This window comes from Mobula hypostoma, chromosome 11 (assembly GCF_963921235.1).
Source record: "Mobula hypostoma chromosome 11, sMobHyp1.1, whole genome shotgun sequence".
NCBI lineage: Eukaryota > Metazoa > Chordata > Chondrichthyes > Myliobatiformes > Myliobatidae > Mobula > Mobula hypostoma.
Genome location: NC_086107.1, coordinates 90554687 through 90574828, shown reverse-complemented (window position 1 = coordinate 90574828; position 20142 = coordinate 90554687). Strand labels below are relative to the sequence as shown.

Genomic DNA, 20142 nt, shown 5'->3' with positions numbered 1-20142 from the left:
CAACCTGGAGGTTAACCTTAAGGGTATCCTGTATGAGGACTCCCAAGTCCCATTGCATCTCAGAACTTTGAATTCTTTCCTCATTTAAATAATAGTCTGCCCGTTTATTACTTCTGCCAAAGTGCATAACCATACACTTTCCAACATTGTATTTCATTTGCCACTTCTTTGCCCATTCTTCCAATCTATCCAAGTCTCTCTGCAGACTCTCTGTTTCCTCAGCGCTAGTGGCCCCTCCACCTATCTTCGTATCGACAGCAAACTTAGCCACAAAGTCACCTATTCCATAATCCAAATCATTGATGTACAATGTAAAAAGAAGCGGCCCCAATACGGACCCCTGTGGAACACCACTGGTAACCGGCAGCCAACCAGAATAGGATCCCTTTATTCCCACTCTCTGTTTTCTGCCAATCAGCCAACGCTTTATCCACGTATGTAACTTTCCCGTAATTCCATGGGCTCTTATCTTGTTAAGTAGCCTCATGTGTGGCACCTTGTCAAAGGCCTTCTGAAAATCCAAATATACAACATCCACTGCATCTCCCTTGTCTAGCCTACTGGTAATTTCCTCTTAAAATTGTAATAGGTTTGTCAGGCAGGATTTTCCTTTAAGGAATCCATGCTGAGTTCTGCTTATCTTGTCATATGCCTCCAGGTACTCTGTAACCTCATCCTTGGCAATCGACTCCAACAACTTCCCAACCACCTAACTAGCTAACAGGTCTATAATTCCCTTTTTGCTTCCTTGCCCCCTTCTTAAATAGCGGAGTGACATTTGCAATCTTCCAGTCCTCCGGAACCATGCCAGAATCTATCGACTTTTGAAAGATCATCGCTAATGCCTCCGTAATCTCCACAGCTACTTCCTTCAGAACACGCGGGTGCATTCCATCTGGTCCAGGAGATTTATCTACCTTTAGACTACTCAGCTTCCTGAGTACTTTCTCTGTCGTAATTGTGACTGTGCACACTTCTCTTCCCTGCCACCCTTGAGTGTCCGATATACTGCTGATGTCTTCCTCAGTGAAGACTGATGCAAAATACTTGTTCAGTTCCTCTGCCATCTCCTTATCTCCCATTACAATTTCTCCAGCATCATTTTCTATCGGTCCTATATCTACTCTCACCTGTCTTTTACTCTTTATATACTTGAAAAAGCTTTTAGTATCCTCTTTGATACTATTTGCTAGCTTCCTTTCATAGTTAATCTTTGGTAGATAGTAAATATTGGTAGATCTAACAGCATTGCCTCATCTTTTCTCAGAGGGTGCTGAGTATACCTTAGAAGTACAATTGTGTCAGTGTGATTAATCAGTCTGATGGCCTGGTGGAAGAAGCTGTGCCGGAACCTGTCGGTCCTGGCTTTAATACTGCGGTACCATTTCCTGACTGTGACGGCTATGTGGTGAAAAAAGCCCAACAGCGCCTCAACACAGGAGCCCCCTAGGGCTGTGTCCTAAGCCCCCTCCTTTACACTCTGTACACCCATGACTGTGTTGCCACACACAGCTCCAATCTGCTAATTACATTTGCAGATGATACTACATTGATAGGCGTTATCTCAAATAATAACAAGGCAGCCTACAGAGAAGTCATCACCCTGACAAAGTGGTGTCAAGAAAACAACCTCTCCCTCAATGTCTCCTGAACAAAGGAGCTGGTTGTCACAAAAACAAAAAAAAACGAAAACACAGGCTCACACCTATTGACATCAATGCATCTAGGGTTGAGAGGGTGAACAGCTTTAAGTTCCTCGGTATATGCATCACCAAGGATTTCACTTGGTCTGTACATACCGGCTGTGTGATGAAAAAAGCACAATAGTGCTTCTTTAACCTCAAACAGTTGAAGAAATTTGTTGTGAGCCTTCAAATCCTAAGAACTTTTTACAGGGGCACAATTGAGAGCATCCTGACTGGCTGTATCACTGCCTGGTGTGGGAACTATACTTACTTCCCTCAGTCGCAGGACACTGCAGAGAGTGGTGCGAACACCCCAACGCATCTGTGGATGTGAGCTTCCCACTATTCAGGACACTTACAGCAACAGATTTGTAAAAAATCATTGGGGACCCTAGTCACCCCGACCACAAACTGTTTCAGCTGGGAAACGGTACCACAGCATTAAAGCTAGGACCAACAGGCTCTGGGACATCACCTTCCACCAGGCCATCAGACTGATTAATTCACGCTGACACAATTGTATTTCTAAGCTATATTGACTGTTCTGTTGTATATCTTACTGTACATACTATTTATTACAAATTACTATAATCTGTACATTACACATTTAGACAGAGACGTAATGTGAAGATTTTTACTTGTCATGTATGTGAAAGATGTAAGAAATAGTCAATTCAATTTAATTCAATTTCTGCAATTCTCTGCTCCCCAGTGTGGTAGAACGTGATTGATAGATAAGGTGGAAATAGATAAAAATCATACTGATTGGCAGGGCAAACATGAGGGCTTTGTGGGACCTATTCCTGCTCCTGTTTTCTTGTGTTCTTGTGTGTTCATCTGGTCCAGATGTTACTCTAGAACCATCAGTAGGGTTAATTGGCTATTTCTTCATTTGGCATGGGCAATAAATGGTATCTATATATCGGAGCAAATTTTTAAAAAAAAATCTGGCCACCAGACTTTAAGAAGGATGCAGCAAAGATTTACAGGAAGGTTCAGGTTCCGCTTCATTTATTTATCAGGTGTGCATTGAAACATACAGTGGATGTGTCATTTGCATTAACAACCAGCACAACCTAAGGATGTTCAGGGGGAAGCCTGCAAGTGTCGCCACTATTCAGCCAACATAGTTATGCACACTGTGCTTGGCAGAGCAACAACTACAAAACAAAAATAGGAAAATAAGCACTTTCCTCCCTCCCCCTCTCTCACTCTCTCGCTCTCACACCTCCAACCCCACGGACTGCTGCCTCTGGGCCTCCAGTGTACTCGCAGACACTGAACCTCCAACTTACTTTCTGGACTTGCAGACTCAAAGAGCCACGGCTTTGGCCATTCAGCCTCTAGTTCAGATCAACCTTCGGGCTTCGACCTTCAGCATCCACCTCAGAACTACTCAGCGATGACAGGACCTTAAACACTGTACTTGCTGTTGACAGGACCGCGAACTCCAGACTCGTTGATGACAGGACCCCAATCTCCAGGTGTTGGAGAAGCTGGGGTTATTCACCCTTGAGCAACAGAGGTTTGGAATGTGATATGCAGAATCTCAGAGTCCAAGAGGCATGCAACATGGAACCAGGCCTTCAACTCCACCAGCCATACCAAATATTCAGCAAAATTCTGTGAAGAAGATAAATGTTGGCCTTCCCTTTAATTATCTTGAAGCATAGGCTACAAGAGCATCTCTTCCATTTCATCCACATCTGCTCTCACTCCAACCTCCCACCACCCTACCAGGGATAGGGTTCCTCTTGTCCTCCCCTACCACTCCTCCAGCATCTGCGTCCAGCACATAATTCTCCGCAACTTTCGGCATCTCCAACAGAATCCCACCACCAAGCAGATCTTTCCCTCCTCCTCACTTTCTACTTTCAGCAGGATCACTCTCTGTGCGAGTCCCTTTCCATTCGATCCTCCCGACTAATCTCCTCCTTAGTAGAAGGATAACAGCACAGTGGATATTCCTTTTCACCTGCAAGGAAATTGGGAGTATTAAGGGTCTGGAAATTTTCACTCCAGCTTAAAGTGTAGAGGTTCGCCATAACCCACAAATCTGTGGATCAATGGGGGTGGAGGGTGAAAATTGGCATAACTCAGATAATTCTCTGTGGTAAGTCCAGACCAGATGCCAAAGTCAGGCAGAGAATGAAGAGTAGTTGCCTATCCTGTTTGGTCTCTTCTATACTGTTAGTTGAACATCAGCATAACTGACTAGTCACATCACTGCGCCAGATAATGATCCCTCTATTCCACCAGTCTTGTTATTTCTTTGCATACTCCTTTGCTGCTATTATTGTTCTTCTGCAAATCTGACATTCATTCATTCTTCTCTTGCATGTAAAGGCATATTTACAGGGGTAAGGCATATTGCTCTATGGCTCGCTGTGGCAGGCGGGTAAGCCTCTCTTTCGATGAATGATGATAGAGTGTTGCATTTATGGATTGAACTATTGCGTTTGTGGACTATGGACATTTTTAGACTTATGGTTTTTATAGTCTGAGCTTTTGTCGCCCATTCCTTTTCCATTTTATTGTATGAGGGGAGGGTGTTTGGGATTCATGTTCTGTTAGTTTTTTTGTGCGGGGGAGGGATTTTTTTTTTGCGATCGATGTTCCTGTTCTGTTTTTGTGCAGGGGGAAGGGGTGTTTTTGGGTGTTGGTGATCGGGATTGCGTTCTTTTTTGTGTAGGGGTAGGTGAATTTGATGTTTCTCTCTGAATGCCTTTCATGTTCTTTCTTGTTTTGTGGCTATCCCAAGAAGGCAAATTTCAGAGTTGTGTAGGGATACATGCTTTGTTAATAAATGAACCTTTGAATCTTTGATTTTCCGTTTGCTGAAAAGTATTTAGTTAACTTGCATAATATTTTGAGTATTTTGTTCGTTATCCACCAGGTTTTCCAGCATTTGTAATATCTTCTAGTCACTTATTGTAATTCAGCAATATACATGTATACCGCCACGTTAGACAATGTTTCTCCAGACCAGGGTGTAAAACACAGTAGTACGCATAACACACAATAACTTAGGAAAGTAAGAATTAAATCTACAAATTAATTACTCATAGATAAACAAACTAAAGTGCATTATTAAATATTGTAGGGTACAATACAAATTATTTGATGACACTTCGAATGCGATGCGTTGGGGAGTTCAGAAGCCTAGTGGCTTGAGGGAAGAAGCTGTTATCCATCCTGATCAATCTTGTTTTTATGCATCGGAATCTCCTGCCTGATGGTAGAGTGTCAAAGAGGATGCTGGATGGATGGGTGGGATTCTTAATAATACTAAGGGCCCTGGTACGCAGCGCTCCTGTTAAGTGTCCCCAGTGGAGGGAGACTTTTGCATTACTTGTTCCCTATCAGGTTGATGGTAAATGCTGTCCTGCATTTTCAGTTGCTCTGTTTAAATCTGGCAGAACTAAAGCTTTAAAAGCTTGGCAACCTAGTCAAATGCTAGTTTTGCACAGTCAGTGCCAATCCCAATGTAACTTTCCTGGATTCCATCCAGTGAGCAAGGCTGCTTGCCAGGCTTCTACAGTCCAGTATGGATTCAGTCTGGATTTCCCTGGAGATAGCATTCCACCAGTAACTAATATAAAACTAGCTAGAGGCAGGATTTCAGTAGTTTTGCAGATCACACCAGCTGTAAGCCATAGAACAGGACAGCACAGTACAGGCCCTTCAGCCCATGATGTTGTGTCAACCTTTTAACCTACTCTGAGATCAATCTAACCTTTCCTTCCCACATAGCCCTCCATCTTTCAATCATCCATAAACCTATCGAAGAGTTTCTAATGTCCCTTATGTATCTGCCTCTACCACCATCCTACCTGCATGTTCTACACACTCACCATTCTTTATAAAATAAAGCAAGCTACCTCTAGCATCCTCGCTATACTTTCTTCCAATCACCTTGAAACTATGCTCCCTTATATTAGCCATTTCTGCCCTGGGGAAAATGTTTCATAGCCAGATCTACTCAATTAATCATCTTGTACAGAGAGAGAGAGGCAAGTAATTTATGGGGTATGGGTGTTTCTAGTAATGTTGCTTTTTATTGTGCACTTTTAAGTGCCCTTAAATATAGGAGACAGTTGAGCGTTGACCATCTTTGTGAGTCTGGTGATGTATACAGGTTAAATCTGGTAAGGACAGCAGATTTCCTTTCCGGCAAGGCTTGTTTTTTTTTTTTTTGCAGCAATCTTGTGGTTTCATATTTATAGTTACTGAGATAAGCCTTTATTTTGTCCCATATTGACTTAATTACTTGAATCGTGTCTCTGAATCAGTGGCTCATATTTCTGAATGCTAATTCAATAACTTACCCACCAGACTGCTGTAACCTTTATTGATATTTGAGGCATATAATGGCAGCCGTGACAATGGGGAATAATAAATTCTTTCCAAACTCGTGTAAAATGAGCCCTAATAAAAGTCTTGAATAGTGTGGTACCCGCGTAGTAAGGAACCTAATGTTTTCAAATACAGTCACACCAAATAAGAGATTATCCCATTCTTTTTAGTTGAATGCAGTGGTTTTACTGGAATGTGTGGCTCTATGGAAAATGGCACATTTGATCTCTTTGAAGACAATGTCTATTTGGATGGCGTTTTGAGCCTGGGGAAATGTCATTAGGCTGAGGTGTGCCTGTTGTGGGTTGGATAGAAATACACAGTATAGTAATGTAGTGTACACCCTTCAATGTGGTCTGTCATTCAAGCTGTTGCATACTCTTTCTCTGTCGTCTTTGTACTCCGGAATTAGATTACACTTGCTAGTAATGTTTCCAAATAACCTCAAACATGCTGATAACATGCAGCGGTTAATGGCCGAAGACAGGCAAATACGAATGCAAATTTTTTTTTACTCCCATTTGTAACTATTTAAAAATTCTCTCTCTCTCTCCCTCACTCTCCCTCACTCTTCCTCACTCTCCCTCACTCTCCCCCTCACTCTCCCTCACTATCTCCCTCACTCTCCCTCACAATCTCCCTCTCTCTCTCTCTCCCACTCTCTCTCATTATTGCTGGCAAACTTTTGGGTAGCTAGTAGGAGCTGGAACCTGAGATCCATTCCTTTCCAGCCCCCTTTTTCTTTGTAAAGTATGTTTGTTGAACAGTGTGAAATGTGCAGGGAAACTTGAAATTCCAAACAGCTGCTGGACAGCCTTTGCAGGAATTTGTCATTTTCCTTTTGATACCCAGGACCACAATTCAGTGAGTAAGATGACTGCAGTCTGTACATTCTTTATTTACAAGGACCCTACAGTTCACATTTCTGCAATTGTGGTCAACAAAAGAATTTAAAGACAGTTTAGGATGAAAGAAAAAGGCTTATAATGTTGCCAAGAAGACAATAAGCCTAGGAGATGGGAACATCTAGAAGATGGCAAGGGACAAAGAAGAATACAAAACTAATTTAACAACAAGCATAAACATCAAGTTGCAATAGCTTGTACAGACACGTAATCAGCAAAGTTAATACGAGTTCCTTGTAGACTGAGACCGCGAGAAATTATATTGATGGATGAGGAAATGTCAGGAGAATGAAAGAAGTAACTTGTGATTTCTCTCTAAAACTTATTTGTCATGTGCATAAGCCACAAAAACATGCTTACTCAATCAGTAGATTCACACAACAACAAACAAACATTAGTTTTAAAAGACAATGAAGAAAAAAGACCTGTAAAACAGTCTCCATTAGTTGAAGAATTCAGTTCAAGAATCACAATGTTATGTTGCTGCTTTATAAAACTGGTTGGGTCACATCAATGTAGTGTAGTGGTTAGCACAATGCTTTACAGTACCAGCGACCCGGGTTCATTTCCAGCTGCTCTCTGTAAGGTGTTTGTCCTTTCTCCCCATGACCATGGGGAGTTCTACTTGGTGCTCAGGTTTCTCCCACAGTCCAAAGATATACCCATTGGTAGGTTAATTGGTCATTGTAAATTGTCCTGTGATTAGGTTAGGCTTAAATTAGGGGATCGCTGGGCAGCACAGAAGGATGTTGAGGCTTTGGAGAGGGTACAGAAGAGGTTTACCTGAATGCTTCCTGGTTTAGGGGGCATGTGCTATAAGGAGAGGCTGGGCTGTTTTCTCAGGAGTGATGGAGACTGATGAGAGGTCTGATAAAGGTTTATAAGGTTATAGGAAGCACAGATAGATAACCAGTAACTTTTTCTTTCCCCCACGGTTGAATTGTCTAATTACAGAGGGCATATGTTTAAGACGAAAGGGGGGTAAGTTCAAAGGATAAATGCAGGGCAAGTTTTTACACAGAGACTGGTGGTTGCTTGAAATGCACTGCCTGGAATTAATTGTGTAATGAAAAAAACGAGTAATGAGGAGTGTTCATAGACTGTTCAGAAATCTGATGGTGGAGGAGAAGAAGCCCCTGTACTTCCTCCTTGATGGTAGTGACACTAAGAAGGCATGTTCCAGATGCTGACGTTCTATAATGATAGTTGCCATCTCCTTGAGGCACCACCTCTCGAAGATATCCTCATGAAGTTGAGCCCATGATAGAACCAGCTTAGTCCGCAGCCTCTTGTAATCCTGTGCATCAGAGGCTTTGTCCCAGGCTGTGATGCAGCTGGTTAGAATGCTATCCATAGTACATCTTCAGCCTCTTGTTTCGGCAGCCTGAGGTACCCACTGGCTTCAAGCAGGCATCAATCATACTAGTGCCCAAGAATTGTCCTGTAGCACTTGCATCCAAAGTGCTAAAGTGCTTTGAGAAGTTGTGCATGAAGCACATCAACTGCTGCCTGAAGAGTGGATCTGCTGCATTTTGCCTGCCGTCCCAGCAGATCAACAGCAGATGCCACTTCCTTGCCTCTCACTCAGCTTTGCAGCATCTGGATAATGAAGGTTCATGCTTCAGCTCAGCATTCATATCAATCATCTCCTCAAAACTAATGACTGAGATCCAAGATCTGGGCCTTGGTACCTTCTTGTGCAACTGGATCCCCAATTTCCTCATTGTCAGACCCCAGTTAGTATGGATTGGCAACAACATCTCCTGCACCGCGTTCGTCATTTGCAGTCCTCCCTGATCAAAATCGCCCAAAATAGCAACAAAAAAAGAAGTGACCAGAAAACCAGAAACATCATTACGTGAACTGCAGAGTTCAACCCACAAACTGTGTTGATTAAACCTTGCACATTATCCAGGACTCCGGCATCATCCTCCAACAGCATCAAGGGAGAGAGAAGAGAAAGAGACCACAGGGACCTTCCTTTGGGAGCAGCAAGTGAGGGGGGGGGTGGGAGAGAGAGAGAGAGCATCACATGTAGACACCTTCCTCCAGCAGCAGTGAGTGGGAGGCTGCTAGATGGTGCTGAACACCTGCTCACCTTCCACTCTCGCCTTGATGATTTCAACCTTCCTTGGTGTTTTAGTCAGTGAGAAATGGAGTTGATCACAGGCTTTCGCCCTGTCTCTAGGCTTCTTGACCTCGAGGACGCATGCTTCACTCGAAGCCTCACGGAATCCTCTTGGAGACAGCAAAGCACCAGATCACTCAAAAACACACCACCAAAATGTAGATGACAGGCTTCAACAGTAGCAGAACTACATTTGAAAGAAAAAGACTTAAAAGAGGTGTAAGAAATAGTTTCATGAACCTTCTGGAGGATGTCGTCCTTGGTCGCATTGTTTGGTGGTGCCCTCTTCTGGAACCACTAGTATCAGCAGTATGTCTACTCCTATAATTAGATTTGACCAAGTATGTCACTGAAAATAAAATATACTGACACAAAATATTGCAGCAACTTGAATCCGGAGCATAAGACAAACTGATGGAGGAACTCAGCAAGTTGAGCAGCGTCTGTGGAGGTGGGAAGGAATTGTTGACCCTCCCCTTCTCTTTACAATGTGTATTTTCTGTTCTCATTTCTGATACCGAGTCTAGATTTGAAACGTCAACAATTCTTTTCCCCACAGATGCTGCTCAACCTGCTGAAAATCAATGCCCTTGCTGTTTTGTATCACCTTCAAGTCTGAACCTCAAGTAATTGTTGGTCAGTTTAACAAAGAACTGTCATTCGTGGCTGGTCCTGACTTGCTTGCAGACAGATGTTCAAGTGAAATACATCAGTTTATGATATCTTTATTCATTTGGTCCATCCCCTAGTAGTTACCCTAACAACTTAGAATGCCAGCAACCAGAAGATCAGGGTACAATTCTTGCTGCTGCCTGTAAGGAGTTTGTACGTCCTCCCCATGGCCGCATGAGTTTCCTCCCACATTCCATAGATGTACAGGTTAGGGTTAGTAAGTTGTGGGCATGCTATATTTGTGCCAGAAGCATGGAGATACTTGCAAGCTGCCCCAGCTTATCATCGGACCATATTGCTCATTTCAGAAATGACACATTTCACTGTATGCTTCATGACAAATAAAGCTAATCTTTAATCTTTCCTTTCTCCTCCCTGACAATGCTGAAGCTGATATTTTTACAAGTTTTGTTCACGAACTACTAGAGGATGATCAAGAATGAAATATAACTTCTGCAATTCCATATAATTCCAGGGTGTCTGCTTCCTTGTATCTTGTACAGATGGGCTGGCTGCTGTATGTGATACTGTATTTTGGTGAAGATGTTAAACATTGATTTAATCTAACAAAATTATGAAAAAACTGTTTCTAAGCCGAACTACCTAGTCCACAAAGACCAAGAAAATGTCACTAATCCATTTATGTTTGAGTTTACAAAACGAAAAATAAATCAAGTGCACAATTCTAGAAAAATTCAACTGGCCAGAAACATGCACAGTTTTAAAAAGGCTAAATCCCTGATTCAAGCCATTCCTTATCTTTGTGTCCAGCTTGGAGGCGGCTTTGCGAAATGCTTTTGCCAGTCGCCAGCTGATTCAGAAGGACTATTTCCAACTGGAAGCTCATGCTAAAGAAATAGAGTTGAAGGCTTTCTTCCGTCTGCGGGACCAAGAACGTATTAGAATATTGTGTACCGAGCAGCAGCTGGAACAGGTAAGAGGCTTAATTTTAAATTGGTACAGATCAATTTGATGCCAGGGTCTGAATAATTTGGTGGTTTAGGTGAATAGTTTACTAGGATGGCTTCTGTGAGGATATAATAATGAAGCTGCATATAGTCCGAAGGCAGAAGATTTAAAGTTTTTCTCACATACATAGTTTTTTAAAATATGATTAACAATAAACAGTCAAAGCTATAAAAATTTCTGTCTACAAACTGGCATTTAATTACCACTTTAATTAGCTCAGCACAACATTGTGGGCTGAAGGGTCTGTTCCTGTGCTGTACTGTCGTAGATTCTGTTTCTCAAGCTAGACATTCAAATAACACTATTGCTTTCACAGCTATAGAAAATGCAGTGCATTTGGTTCATCTAGGAATCTGTTGAGGCAAGAAATGCGAGATAACAATGTAATGCAGAAGCCAATTACCTGTCACTAGAGTTCTTTTCCTAATTGGACAGGCTTCCTGTAAGTTTGAACGCAGCCAGGCAGCTTCTAGCTGTCGCCGTGACCACCTGCTGGAGAAAATGCAGCAAGTCGAAGAGAAACTCAAGGAGAATGGGAATCTCATTTCTCAGCTGGGAACTAAAATTGGTTCAGATGGTAAAACCACATCATTCCCTCAGGTAAGGAAGAAATTAGCTTCTGGGCACAATATCTGAGTTAAACAAATTTTAGTAACCCTTTCCTCTTTTCAATTGGTTACCTTAAAATAGTTATAAAATAACTTTGGTGCAAATTTCTGGAAGTTTTATTCTATTAAAGTTGACTAAGCTGCAACGGACTACAGTGTCTTTGAAAACTGAAGGGCTTGTATTGAGTGATATGGTTCAGCCTTGCTAACTTATGTTGAAAGATTTAATCAGCTGTGCTGAAAGTACACCTCACCAAAGCTAGGAACTTCTGCAATCCCACCTGCCAGCTAATTACAAGCATTAATAACAACAGTTTCTGGAGAAGATCTTGACCCAGATTACAGACAGTTCTTTGCCTCTGGATGGTAGTTAGAACCTGTGGGAAAACAGTTTGATGTTCACGGAGTGATGAGGTAAAATGTCACCATAACGAATGTATTGTGTTAGTTTGTAAGTGGACCTCTTTCCTTCTGAATAATTTATTATGGAACAGATCCTGAAACTGAGCATGAAGAACCTTATGTTGGAGGCTGAAGCGAGCAATAGCAAGCAACACAGTGATTATGTGACACGTCTGATGACATTGCAAGACCGAGACAGTCGACAGACAGAAAAGTAAGAAGCTTATTCATTTGTTAACCTAAATAAATCCAGTTTGGGCTCTTTTATTGTGGCTGAATCAGCATTTGTCCATGAAGTGTGTGATGCACCAGGTCATAAATTTGGGGAATGTGCTGGATTTGATCTCTGTGCTAGGCTGAGTCAGTTAACCTTCAATTAAAATGGATAGTTGGGCCTGGGAATTTGTCTTCAGACAAAGAAGGGAAGGGGAGAAAAATAGCCTGTACCTCAGCTATGATCTGTTGTATGCTTTTGTTAATGTGCACATGAACAGAGGACAAGATTGAGCATGCTTTGAGGACTGATTCATGTACCAAATCTCACTCTTTGCATGTTAGTTAAGACCCATTATTTTTGTGCTGAAAGTGGTGAGGTAAATGGTATGGAAATTGGAGTGAGAACTGTCAAAACAAGCGTGTAACTCAGAACTAGATTCCTCCACCCTGTAATTGGGACAGGACTGTGTACCGTGCTGATTTCAACACTTCATCACTTTCACATGACACAGAGGAGCAAAGTGTCTCTTATTTTCCTGTACCAGCTTCATAGCTGCAGCACAAAGGTAATTTCCAAAGCAGCAAATAAGTTGTCAACTTTCACCAGGTTGTCAAACACCTGACCTTGTCATGATAATGTGCTTCTATTTGGTTTATGGGCTGATTGTGTCACCTTCAGTATTCTGAGGTAGGTGAATTTGTTTCTGCCACAGCCAGCAATATCAATGTTGTCGAGCTAGGGTATTGTTGATTGTGATATCACAGGTTCAGGTCAGGACGGAAACATTGAATCCTCAGTACGTACTATTGAAATCTGTATCCCGAGATGAAGGATCTTGACTTGAAACGTTGACTATCCATTGCTCTATGTAGATGCTGAGTTCCTCCAGCATCTTATTTGTTGCTCCACATTCCAGTATCTGCAGTCTCTCATGTCTAGTATAACCGCACAGGCAATGGGGGATTGGTGGTGCAATGCTTTCAGTAAACTGGGAATAGCTTGGAAAGAGTTCTTTGTGTGTCTTTGATTCATTGATCCATTGGATTTGATGTTCAATGCATGGATTTTGAACCAAACAACTAATTATAGTGCCTATAGTTATTCTATTATATTCTATTCTCTTCCATAAACATGGCGACACCTTTGATCTGTCTTCTCTCTGAACTCTGCTAATGTCATGGAGCACCACAACCCGAAGGGGTTTCCAGGATCTTTGCCTTGATGAAGGATTTATGTCCAGACTGTCACAAGCTGACTTCTCACTGCAGAGGCTGGTTACCCTCTGTGTGTTACCAGTTCATTCTTGAACCGGAATAGGCTTCAGTGCATTACAGATTCAGTGTAACACGGAAACTGTAGACACTGGAAATCTGAATTAAATGTAGGTGATAGTGTGATCAGCAGCCTAGGTAGAGTGAACAGGTCAATTATTTCAGCAGTGGCTAAAACACAGGTATTACTGATAAAAGACCATTTAAAAAGCAATGAAGCAAAGAATTTAAGAAATCCTATGAAGGGCTTTAAATAAGACGTGAAAGCAGAATTTGGCCAATCAGCCCTTCAAATCCGCTTCGCCATTCCATCATAGCTGTTATATTATCCCTCTCAGTGCTATTCTCTTGCCGCCTTCACCCCATTCTTTTGCTTTAACTGTACCCAATGACTTGGGCCTCCACGGCCATTTGTGGCAATGAATTCCACAGATTCATCTCCCCCCAGCTAAAGAAGTTCCTCTTCATCTCAGTCCTAAGGGGACATCCTTGTATTTCTAAGGCCATGCCCTCGTGTCCTAGACTCACCCACTATGGGAAACATCCTCCCCACATCCACTCTAACTAGGCCTTTCAATATTTGATACGTTTCAATGAGATCCCTCTCATTCTTCTAAATTCCAGTGAGTAAAGGCCCAGAGCCATCAAGCACTACTCGTACGTTAATCCTTGAATTCCCAGGATAATTACTCTGTCAAAGCACTTTAACAGAAGGAGCAATTTGTGCAAAAGGGAAAAGGGAGGATAATAAGAATGGTAAATTGTATGGCAGCTGCATTTCGTGGTTAAATTGAAGCCATCAAGTATTAGCTGGTGAAAGTTTTCTAAAAGAAGGTTGGATGCTTAAGAACTGGAAACACTTACTAGCCAAAATTGAATCCAGATCAGGCTGTTCCAGGGAGAAAGTCCTCTTGCTCTCTGGACTAAGTGGTAATCCTGGTTCCTAAGGAAGTTAAATTGCTTTGCTTTGCTTTTTGCAATTTCAGGTTAGTGACCACCCTGCTTCAGGTTGTCCGGAAGCAGTTTAACATGCTGAGGGAAGCAAGCCTTGCAAATGAAGACACGGTATCGCAGTTCAGCGACCTGGAACGTCTTGTGCGAGGAGAGAAGGCTGTCTTATGGGCAGACCAAATAAGCACAGAGGAATCTAAAGCAAATCAGCATTCAGAAGTAACAGCTCTTGCTACATTTTCTAAGCTACATCTTCTACCAGAGAACCTGTTTGAATCCACTGGTAAGTTGTTTCCTTCTTGCTTTGTCATGTTAGTGGACACTCAGACAATTGTTTCTAGAATTTCAGAACTTGTCTCCTTAGAACCTACTGTCATTGGGGAAAAAAGCTTTTTTAACATTTTTTGTGTTTTTTACAATTTGACATGAACTGCATTTGACTTGTAATTTAATTCTTGTAAATTTGTTGAAGATTTTTTAATGAACATTTACTACTAGGTTTATTAATTTTTATCACTAACAGACAGTTCAGATGTCAGAAGTTCACCTAGTTATAATAAGAATATCATTAAGCTGGAAAAGATACAGGAAAGATTTAAGGATATTACTGGGAGTGGTTGTTGAGTTAGAAAGAAGGATTAGAGCATAGGAGAAGGGGTGACCTAATAGAAATGTATAAAATCGTAAGGAGCATTGATGCACTGGGTAGTCAGTTTTTTTTCCCATGGTAGTGTAATTTAAAACTAGAGGGCATTGATTAAAGGCGAGAAGGGAAGGATTTAAAGGGGACCTGCAAGGGAAGTTTTTCATGCAGAGGATGGTAGATAAATGGAATGAGGTGCCAGAGAAAACTAGAGGGAAGTACTGTTAGAATGTTTAAAAGATATTTGGGCAGCTACCTGGATATGAGCCAAACAAAGGCAAACGTGACTACGTACTGTTCCTCTTTCTTTTGGAGGAAACATCATCCTTCAGGCCTTGCACTCACTTCGGCCTTGCTTGTCATACGTTCACAGAACCAAATGAAGGCTTGCTAGGGGATTAATACATCGCTTACACCGAAGGGACAGACCAAGCTTCAATTCATGATCTAAACTAATTTGATTTTAATACTTTCAGAGGTGTAGTAGGAAAATCAACCAGAGTTCATATCAGGGATCAGCTTTATTCACCATGTACTTTTACAAGCATTAGGAATTTGCTGTAGTGTGGTGGTCAGGGCATGACGTGCAACCAAAAAAACAATAGTGATAAAGGAAAAAAAGAATTATATAAAAATAAGAGGTAAAAGTATAGATAAGAAATAATATGTTCATAAATACATAAATACCAGCATGTATTTACAATGTAAACAACATTATAAAACGTGGTTTTAAGTAAACCCTAATGTCTGACAGTCTTCGTGTGTAATTTTTCATTGATCCTATTGTATGTTTTTTGTTCTGTAAATGCCTGTAAGAAAATTAATCTCGGGGTAATATATGGTAACATAAACAATACCTATAAAAAGTATTCACCACCCCCCCCCAGGGAAGTTTTCATGTTTTATTGTTTTACAATTTTGAATCACGGTGGTTTTTTAATTTGGCTTTTTTGACACCGATCAACAGAAAGAGACTCTTTTGTGTCAAGGTGAAAAAGAGTGATCTAAAGTAATTACAAATATAAAACACAAAATAATTGATCATATAAGTATTCACCCCTTTTAATATGACACACCAAATCATCACTGGTGCAGCAATTTGGTTTTAGAAGTCACATTACTAGTTAAGTGGAGATCTGTTTTTGGAGACCTTTGTGCAGTCAAGGTGTTTCAATACACCTGTATCTGGAAGGTGCAACTGCTGGTGAATCAGTATCCTGGCAAAAACTATACCATGAAGACAAAAGAACACTCCAAGCAGCTCCGCAAAAGGGTTATTGAAAAGCGCAAGTCAGGAGATGGATACAAGAAAATTTCCAAGTCACTAATAACCTTTGAAGTACAGTTAAGTCAATCACCATAGTAGACGGAGCTCTTAAAGACAGCAGAGTCAAGGGATATGGGGAGAAGGCAGGAACGGGGTACTGATTGTGGATGATCAGCCATGATCACAGTGAATGGCGGTGCTGGCTCGAAGGGCTGAATGGCCTACTCCTGCACCTATGTCTATTAAGAAATGGAAAGAATATGGCACAGTTGTAAATCTGCCAAGAGCCAGCCTTCCTCAAAAACTGAGTGACTGTACAAGAAGGGGACTAGTGAGGGAGGCTACCAAGACACCTGTAACAACTTTGGAGGAGTTACAAGCTTCAGTGCCTGAGAAGGGAGAGGCTGCGCATACAATAACTGCTGCCCGGATGCTTCGCAGCCTTATGGGAGAGTGGCAAAGAGAAAGACTCACATGAAATGTCAGCTAGAATTTGCCAGAAGGCATGTGGGAAACTCTGAAGTCAGCTGGAAGAAATGGTCTGATGAATTTTTGGCCATTAGACTAAATGCTATGTTTGGTGTAAACCGAACACAGCACATCATCAAAAACACACCATCCCTCTTGTGAAGCATGGTGGTGGCTTCATCATGCTGTGGGGATGCTTCATTGCAGGAAGGCTTGTGAAGGTAGAGGGTAAAATGAGTGCACCAGAATACAGGGAGGAAAATCTGATGCAGACTGCAGACAGAGATTTGTTTTTCAGCAAAACAATGACCCCAAGCTTAAAGCCAAAGCTACACAGAAATGGCTTAAAAACAAGTAAGTTAAAGTCCCAGAGTGGACAAGTCAGAGTTCGGGCCTCAATCCAAATGAGCATATGTGGCTGGACTTGAAAAGGGCTGTTCACTCACAATCCACATACAATCTGACAGAACTTGAGCAGTTTTGTAAAGAAGGGGGAAAAATTGCTGTGTCCAGATGTGCAAAGCAATAGAGACCTGTCCACACAGACTTTGGCTGTAATGTTTGCCAAAGGTGCATCTATGAAATAGTGACTTAGAGGGGTGAATACTTACGCAATCAATTATTTTGTGTTTATATTTGTAATTAATTTAGATCACTTTGTAGAGATTGTTTTCACTTTGACATGAAAGAGTCTTTTTCTGTTGATCAGTGTCAAAAAAAACAAATTAAATCCACTGTGATTCAATGTTGTAAAAGAATAAAAAAAGAAAATTTTGGGGGGGTGAATACTTTTTATAGGCACTATACATACTTTGATAATAAATTTACTTTGAACTTTGAAAAAGTGTTCATAGTGAATTGCAGTGACTGAGGTAATAGATAAAGGGGGCGTGGGGGTGGGGGACTAACTAGAATAATTGTTCAGATCAATCATATTTCTAATTGCCTAAAATTGAATCTCTTCCAAAAGTACTTATTGTGTTTAAGGACCCAATATATTTGTGATCTGATTAACGCATATCTGCCCTGCTAATCACGGCTAAGTAAGAGGCGTATGCATCAGTAACTGGCTGGAATCATGCTGTGACAGTTTACGGTAATCACAGGGTAGATTTTCTTTCTAGAAACTCACTATACAGGTTCTGAATTTGTATAACAAATTTGTGAGGGTCAACCATAAACCTGAAGAGCAAATTGGATCTCGTTTAGAAGTGGGAAATCTGTTTTCTGTTAAAAACAAAAGCTACTTTCCGTAAAGGCTTATAATATTTTAAAGTTTAACAATGCCGAGGTAATTATTTATTGTAGCTAATCTAGATCCTTAAAATCCATAACCTGTCAGCAGGAGAGGTGTTTTGACAACTAATTGAAGCTGGCATTAAGTCTAGACATGCAATGCAGCAACAGGTAATAAATACTTCAGCTTTATAACTCATTTATAATTTTCAGTCACTTCTTTGTACAAACTATATGAGCAACATAAGGAAAACTGATAGAGATTTAATTATTTATGCTACTTGTGCAAAGATATTGACTTTGTTGATGCTTAAAGATTTTTTCCCCAGTTAAATCATTCCCCAAGTTAACTTACTCAAGTTTACTTCCTTTGGAAATTGTGGTGTAATTTATGTCAAAATGTGGCAACATTTGTAGAGCTCCTTTAGTGAATAATTTGTACTACCTGCATTTTGCAATACCATAACACTTAAAACCGTGGAGGATGTTTTCGAAATTCTGAGACATGTTTGATTATTGGTATGGTCTGTAGTTTATATTGGTCTCCCTCAGTTTTTTTGTGTTTTCTTTCTTGTTGCTGATTGGTGGGTGGGCGATTTTACTTTTTTTAGGTGGGGTTTGCAACTTAGTGTTTTTACTTGTGAGCAACTTGCTAGATTTTTGTGTACGAGAGAGTTTTGAGGTTTGATATTATATTGTCGCTTTTTTTGCATAGGAGGGGCTTGGTGTTTAGGGGTTTGATGTTTTAGCTGCCGTGTCCTGACAGGTGATCTATTTTTGTGCGAGGGAGGGGTTGGGATGTTTGGGGTTTGCGAGTTCCGTTTCTTTTTCTTCATGCAGGACGGGGGTTTGATGTCCCTTCTTTCAGTGACTTTCACGGTTTTCCTATATTGCGTGGCTATCTGGAGAAGACAAATCTCAGGAGTTGTATTCTGCAAGCATACTTTGATCATAAAATGAACCTTTGATAGTTTGGTCTTCAAGGAAGACATTGTCTGTGGCCATCTGTTAGACCAATAGAAAGCTTGCAATCATGTTTTAATCTTAAAATTGATTGAAATGGAATGGTGTGGTGAATAGTGCCTAGACTGACAGTTCATAATTCTGAAGAAATAATTGATTTTTTTATTATCATGGAGTATTATTTAAATCTGATCTCTTTGTCAAAAGTAGTTCCAACTGTAGTCATCACAATGTAATCTGGCACTTCAACAAGCAGCCCTGCTTAATTTTTATATTGCTGCTGCCTCACTCCTCTATATAAGATGTCTCTTTTAATCATATCTAATTTTGAAAGCTATATTTTGGTACAGATTTATTAGTGCCAAATATACTAAGTTACAGTGAAAAGCGAGACCCATGGTAACTGGCTTAAACGATGACTGCCCAGTGATACTGACTTCAACAATCATGAAGTGTGTGGAGAGTCTGGTAATGGATCGTCTAAAATCTCATCGTACCCTTTCCGGTTTGCCAACCACTAAAACTGGTCCATTGATGATACCATAGCCTCAGTTCTTCTCCACTCCGTCCTGTCCCATGATGCCTCATATGCCAGGATGTTGTTCATCGACTTCAGCCCGGCCTTTAACATGTTCACCCCACAAAGGCTCGTGGGTAAACTGCGCTTGTTGGGACTCAACACTCCTCTCTGTAACTGGATCTTAGATTTCTTGATAGAAAGACCCCAGTCAGTCCGAGTTGGCAACAACATCTCAAGCTCCATTACATTGATCAGTGGTGCCCTCCAAGGCTCTGTGCTCAGCCCGATGCTGTGCGCGCTGCTGACTCACAGCTGCACTGCCAGATCCCGCTCAAACCACATCAAGTTTGCTGATGATACAACAGTGGTTGGCCTCATCAGCAACAATAATGAATACAGAGAGGATTGTCAAATGGTGCAAGAACAACGACCTGAGTCTCAACGTGGACAGGACAAAAGAGCTGATTGTGGACTTAAGGAAGGCACAGGTAGACCACTCTCCATTGCTCAGTCAATGGCTCTGCTGTGGAGAGAGTGAAGAGCACAAAGTTTCTAGGTGTGCATATAATGGACAATTTAACCTGGACCCACAACACCACCTCGCTAGTCAAGAAGGCACCTATATTTTCTGAGGAGATTGAGGAGTGCAAGACTCCCCATCAAGAGTGCCCTGTCTGGTTGCATCAGTGTGTGGTACTAGCTGAAAGACATCAGACTGTAAGACCTTACAGAGGATCGTAAAAACTGCTGATTGTCTTCCTTTCCCCCGGTTTGTGACATTTACCGGGAGAGTTGTATACAAAGGGCCCGAAGCATTGTTGAGGATCCCACAATCTCTTTGACCCACTGCTGTCAGGAAGGGGGTAGAAAAGCATCAGGAT

At 41.3% G+C, this 20142-nt stretch overlaps 1 protein-coding gene across 5 annotated transcripts in view; it reads left to right on the top strand.

The window, feature by feature from the left end:
• The window catches only part of LOC134353932 (kinesin-like protein KIF18A), a 118929-nt gene that overhangs the window by 52438 nt on the left and 46349 nt on the right, over nt 1–20142 (top strand). For all 5 annotated transcript variants that reach the window (XM_063062489.1, XM_063062488.1, XM_063062485.1 and 2 more), the window contains 4 exons: nt 10518–10680; nt 11151–11315; nt 11818–11939; nt 14200–14447. In XM_063062489.1, the coding sequence (XP_062918559.1) occupies nt 10518–10680; nt 11151–11315; nt 11818–11939; nt 14200–14447 (698 nt within the window). The remainder of the gene's footprint in view (nt 1–10517; nt 10681–11150; nt 11316–11817; nt 11940–14199; nt 14448–20142) is intronic.